The 6,357-nt window shown below is 39.2% G+C and overlaps 1 protein-coding gene across 2 annotated transcripts in view; it reads right to left on the bottom strand.

Moving 5' to 3' along the window:
- LOC122556422 (protocadherin-10-like) overlaps positions 1-5,192 on the bottom strand; it is a 176,962-nt gene extending 171,770 nt beyond the window's left edge. The window contains exon 1 of one of the 2 annotated variants that reach the window (XM_043703052.1): positions 2,009-5,192. In XM_043703052.1, the coding sequence (XP_043558987.1) occupies positions 2,009-4,567 (2,559 nt within the window). In that variant the 5' untranslated portion in view covers positions 4,568-5,192. The remainder of the gene's footprint in view (positions 1-2,008) is intronic. The other variant, XM_043703053.1, reaches the window with a different exon arrangement.
- Positions 5,193-6,357: the final 1,165 nt, after the last annotated feature.

Raw genomic sequence — 6,357 nt, forward strand, 5'->3', positions numbered from 1 at the left:
AGTTACATCAAATTTCCCTGAGACATTGCCCTTTCCAGTACTTTAGTCACCTCCTGAAATTCCCTGAGATTGATCAGGCATAAGAAGCCCTTCATAACTTCATTCTCTGATTAGCCTGAAAATTTAAAGATATTCATCAAACAATCCTTATTAACAATGCAACTAATTTCCTGATAAAAAATATGTGACTAACAGGTGTATAGACTTGTTTTTCTTCTCTCTTTTTCACCTTTCTTAAATATTGGAGTGTAATAGAACAATATATAATTTCTTCTTCAAGTCAGACAATATTCTGAATTGGACATATAGTTTCATTTTTATTTGGTTAAAACCTTGGAATTTGCTACCTAACAGTACTAACTTCTCCATACTCATTGCATTCTAAAGGGAATCCAGATGGTGGCTTAATGTCATCATCTCAAAGGCAAAAAGGGATGGGCAATAAATACTGATCTTTCCAAAGATACGTGCATCTCCTTAACAAATGAAGTGCAACAGGAATAAAGCAATACAGAGAAGCTATGCATCAAGAACACCAAGGATAACATTGGATGCAAATGGCAGTCTATACATTTATTAGCAGCTAATCCATCACTGCCAAGAGCAGAGAAAATACTTTGAGATGAAGAATAACAGTATAATTGCCAATCTTATCTAAACTGACTTAACATGCATCCAAATTGTATACATGCGGAGGAGAATACTAGCTTGCTGTTGAATTGAATGTTAGCAAAATAACATTCTTTAGTTGGCTCTCTAGCACTGTTTGGCTCTTTCAAACATTGATTTCCATAATTATACATTTGTAAGGCTTGTGGTGCCACATTGGTTTCACAACATTTGCATAAGTATTCAGTTTGCACTACTAAGACTATTTCATAAGTAGTAAGAAAAAAATCAATTGACATTCATAAAGACTTGTTTTATAAAAATGACTTATAATTATGACTGATGTATGCTTTAGCAATTAACGTGCTGCCCCAGTGGAAGGTTTTCCAATAGAATTGAATATCAGTGGAAAACACTGAGAAATTTAAAACACAAGTTCAGTCAACATGTGATTATTGGTTAACCTGCAGTCGATTGTCAGCTCTTAATCCTTTTCTTTGTTTTATTACTACATTGAAAAATTGCAAATGAGTCATGGATCATCTGCTGTTCTATATATAGTTGTAATCAGATGATGATCCACAGGTTAAAACACAGACCATACTTCATTCACTGAAGGTTTGTGTATTTGATATAAGGAAATACAGTACATTCTATTGTAATCTAAAATTGCATCAATAGATATGTTCAATCACCAATTGTTGAAACATGCAAAACATAATGAAAATATATTTAGAAGCATTTTGCTATCCAATGTGGCAGAGGAAAGGTATTCAATTTCATTCTTTGCTGATATGTCACATTATAATTCAGCAAGTTAATGATCAGTAATATTTAATAATGTGAAGTAGGTGGTTATTAAAAACCTCATCATCTTTAATGCAATCTAATGAAAGCATCCTTGCTACATATAATTCCCAAATGAACAGATATGGTATATGCTTAAAGCACAGTAATTTTCAATAAAATAACAAATGGCATTTAGTCAGATTTCAATCAAAAGTATAATTCCAGCAAATGTTTTCCTTACGCTTGTACATGTCTGATTTGTAGTTTTCCACTAAACATAATTTGATTGTGCTCAAATGTCGTACTTTGCAACAAATTAATAAGTTATGGAATAGGAACAAGCTAAATATATAGAATTGCTAGGCAAAGCTAGTACCATAACTAATACTAGAGGTTAAGTTTCAAGTAACTATACATAAGACCAGTAAACAAACCATGAATTCAAATTAAGAACTTCTTTAGATGAAAGCTAGTTGACATGAGGCATGCATAACTTAATCAACAAAAAGAGTCTTGATATTGGCTCAGAGCAGAAATGGTCACTAAACTTAGAAAAATGTATAATAACATAATTGAACAACTCTGATAATTGATCAAATAAGTATCTCACCTGACTGGATAAATCTCCATTCCACTTGCGAAATTTAATGACTTTCGAATTGAAATTGGCAGTTGAAACATCAGTATTTAAACGTTTTGGTGAATATCCTTTCCATTCCACTCCATCAGGGTCACTAGTGCTTGTCTCACCATCGGGTTTCCCTGGGCTGTATGGTTTGAGGAAAGTGAAATCACTCTTCGCAGATTCAGGGGTCAAACACACCTTGTAATAATAGGCCTGTGAGACTGTCCCACTTCCACCTACCTCTAAAAAGTCAGGTGGCGCTTTAGGATTGGTGGTTACTTGGGGATTTGTTTTAGAGGTTTGCAAAATATCTGCCGAATTCAAATGCTGAATGCAACAACAATTCCCGACGGCGGTGTTGCAGTTGTGGGCATTGTTTCTGTATTGGTGGCACTTGATGGTAGCGACGATGATAATGGCCACAATGAATACAAGTGAAATGCATCCCAATGTGATAATTATATAAAATAATAAAGCAGAATTTTGCTCTGCATTCTCAGGTAAATTGCTGATTTCAGGCAGAATATCTGTAATGTTCTCCATTATTGAAAATACGATGGTGACCGTGGCTGAAAGAGGAGGTTGCCCATTATCTTTCACGAGGATGAGCAGAGTTTGCTTCGGGACATCTCTGTCTCCCAGACGCCGGGTCGTCCTTATTTCGCCTGTGTGGAGTGCCAAATTGAATAGCGTAGGATCTGTTGCTCGCAGTAATAAATAGGAGAGCTTTGCATTCTGTCCAGAGTCCGCGTCTGTGGCAATGACTTTGATCACTAATTGCCCCGGGTGCAAAGATTGCGACAGTTTATGTCGTGCAACTGAACCGTTCCTTGGCTTTGGGGAGACAATCACCGGAACATTGTCATTTTGATCCAAGATGATCACATTAACTTTGGTAGAACCACTGAGTGGTGGAAATCCAGCATCCTGAGCTTGGATTTGGATTTGAAAATCTGTTAGTTGTTCGTAGTCGAATGAACGTAATGCGTAGACGTTGCCATTATCTGAATTGATTGAGACATAGGTTTTGGAGGGTAATCCGTGGATCGTACTGTCCATGATAGAATAAGATAGGTAGGCGTTTTGATTCGAATCAGGGTCCAATGCTGTCACAAAGCAAACGGTAGCGCCAGGTGCGTTGTTTTCTGTGACATACACTGTGTATGAAGATTTCGAAAATCTTGGAGCATTGTCATTCACGTCTGAAACCTTGAGAAATATAGATTTGTTTGTAGAAAGAGAAGGATATCCTGAATCAATTGCCATAATTGTGATGTTGTATTCTGGTACTCTTTCGCGGTCTAGAGGAGCGGTCGTCACCAATGTGTAATAGTTCTTAAAAGATGACTGAAGCCGAAATGGAACTTCCTGAGTAATCTCACAGTTAATCTGCCCATTTTCCCCAGAATCTAGGTCTGTAACACTGATGAGAGCAATTACTGTCCCAATCATGGCGTCTTCCATCACTGGACTGGACAAAGAAGTCAGGATCACTTCAGGCGCATTATCATTCACATCAATTATGTCTACAAGAATCTTACAATGCACAGGTATTGCATAGGGGCCACCTTTGTCCTTGGCTTGAATATAAATTTCGTACGTATTCATTTCTTCGTGATCTATCGTACTTTTAACTCGAATCTCACCTGTATGGGAGTCCACATTAAACAGTTCCCGCACTCTCGGAGGAGTATGACTACTGAAAGAATATTCTATCTCGCTATTGGAACCTTCGTCTAAATCGCTGGCGTTCAATGTTAATACTAACGCCCCCTTTGGTGCATTCTCTTCCAAGGAAACTTTGTAAATTGTCTGTTCGAAAACAGGCAAATTGTCATTGGCGTCCAGGACATTAACAGTGATCAAGATAGAACCAGACCGCTTTGGAACCCCTCCGTCAACTGCCGTCAGAACTAGATGATGGATCTGTTGTTGCTCTCTGTCCAGCATTTTATCCAACACCAGCTCTGCAAATTTGCTGCGATCACTTCGTGTCTCCACATCCAAGATAAAATGGTCATTTGGACTGAGCCTATAGATGTGAACTGAGTTAGTGCCCACGTCTGGGTCGTGAGCGCTCTCGAGAGGGAATCGTATCCCTGGCAAAGCCGATTCTATAATGTCCAAAAAGATATCCTTCCTCAAGAAAGTTGGTGAGTTATCATTTATATCTAGAATCTCTACTTCAATTCGGTACAGTTCAAGAGGATTTTCGATAACAACTTCCAAATGTAGAAAACAAGTGAGAATCAGACCGCAGAGCTGTTCCCTATCTATTTTTTCATTCACGAACAAAATGCCATTGCCCAAATTTACCTCCAAGTACTGCGTAGAGGCACCAGACACGATACGTAGTCTTCTGGCAGTTAGCTTACTGACATTTAAACCTAAATCATCAGCAATATTGGCAACAAAAGCTCCATGCTTTAGTTCTTCCGGAATTCTGTAGCGGATCTGTCCAGAAATCAAATTTGCAAAGCAGGACACGGCAATAAAGCACAGCACTTGCCTTGTTCCTGCCCACGATCTCTTTCCAGTCATCATTTCTCCGGCAATCGGGATGGTTTCTGATTCCTATTGGGAGATTTTGAAGAGAAATCGCCGCCAGAACATATTGGTTAATAACTTATATCAGTGGCGCATACATTAATCCACGCAATCTTCAGATTTCGTGTATAGTTTCAATAAAATACTTCTTCCAAAGGAAAGCTGTCCGCTTTCATTGTAGCGTTGTTCCCATCTGCTCTCAGTGTGGACAGTAGAGCCGTAATGATATCTGCAATTCCGATGCTGTACTTAAGATCGCACAGCGCGCCCTGTGCGTGTGTCTGTGGAGGTGGCTTCTTTGTGTGGCAGGTCTGAACGCTCTCTGCACTCATTTCAGTACTGGGTGGCGGACAGCAACAGCGAGAAAACAACGCTTAACATTTGACATGAGTGAAAGACGCGATGCACGTAAAATATAATTATTAGAAGAAGTCAACATTCTGTCTTCTAGATCCGGATTTTTAAAGCTAACAGACAATTTTATCTTCCTGCGATGCTCGATGTTCAAAATGTCTAAAACTGACTTGTGAAATGTGACAGTGTTTCTCCGTTTTCTGCCTATGCTATTTCAATGCAAGTTATTAGAGCTCGTGTTTTCCATAAAGAATACCCGCTGACCATGTTATATTATCATTAATGTACATTGAAAAGCTGACAGACCATGGCTAATGACCATTTTTTTCTTCAGAAATGAGCGCATTTCACGTGAATGAAAATCGAGCACCTGGAGGTTGACAATTGAGTGATGTGTGCAATAAGGGAAGGTGAATCGTTCCCATTTCATTGCCAAACATCTTGCATATTCGGCAGTATTCGCTTTTTCCTACATTTGGAGTTAACTTATTAAACTCATTATTGTGCATTCGCGTGAAAACTTGCTTCCGGAGTTCCCAGTGAATGTCCAAACCTAATAAGCCATGAACAATTCTTCAATGGACCTTTGGCAGAAATCCTAAAGGGACCTGAATTACTTCTGCACTGAACCTTACATAATAAGTAATGCAATTACTTTAGCTGGCTTCGGTTGCAATATTTTATATGCATAGAGCAAAGGCACATTTACTAAGTATCTACACATCACCTGCATTTCCAGATTGTGGAATGAAAGGAATGATAAGAAGCTTTACAGAGATGGAGTACTGAAGAGTTAGCTAGATAAGGGGCTGCAACAATACACAAGTCAAGAAAGAAGTAGCAGACTAGAACATAGGCACACAAATTCAAAGACGGTTTCTCGCTTAGTGATAGTCATTCAAACCTGTGACCTTCAAGAAAACAGAAGCAGGGAGAACAATCCAATGAGTGATATGAATTAGAGAATATAGACCATTCAAGTTTAAAGGAAAACCAGTGTTCGGACTCAAGAAATTGTTAGATATGCATGCAAGGCGAGGTTCAATTGCAACCAAAGTACCTAGGGTTTAGGCTTTTAAACACATTTGCTGGATTTTTAAAATTTTCAGAGACGAAAAAAAAAGTTAGATCTTCTTCTGTAATGTAGCCTCGCAAATTGTTCCAAAATCCGCTGAAAATTGGCGCATCTTTGTTCAAGCAGTGTGAGCCCACTTGATGTGGTATGTCGTGTGTTAGCAGAGGGTGGTGCATAGTGGCCAGTCGGCTTCGCACTTCTTGCTACCAGCTGTCAGCGCTGGCAGGTTGCTCCCCAAGCATGAGGTGTATTTTCCTGGCTACCTCGCCGACCCAGACGAAACTCCAAGGGATTTGAGGGAGACCTATATCCCTCACCCTCCACACCGTCACACGTGTGGCGTCCAGCCCCAGTGGTT

The sequence above is a fragment of the Chiloscyllium plagiosum genome, chromosome 14, assembly GCF_004010195.1.
Source record: "Chiloscyllium plagiosum isolate BGI_BamShark_2017 chromosome 14, ASM401019v2, whole genome shotgun sequence".
Classification (NCBI taxonomy): Eukaryota; Metazoa; Chordata; class Chondrichthyes; order Orectolobiformes; family Hemiscylliidae; genus Chiloscyllium; species Chiloscyllium plagiosum.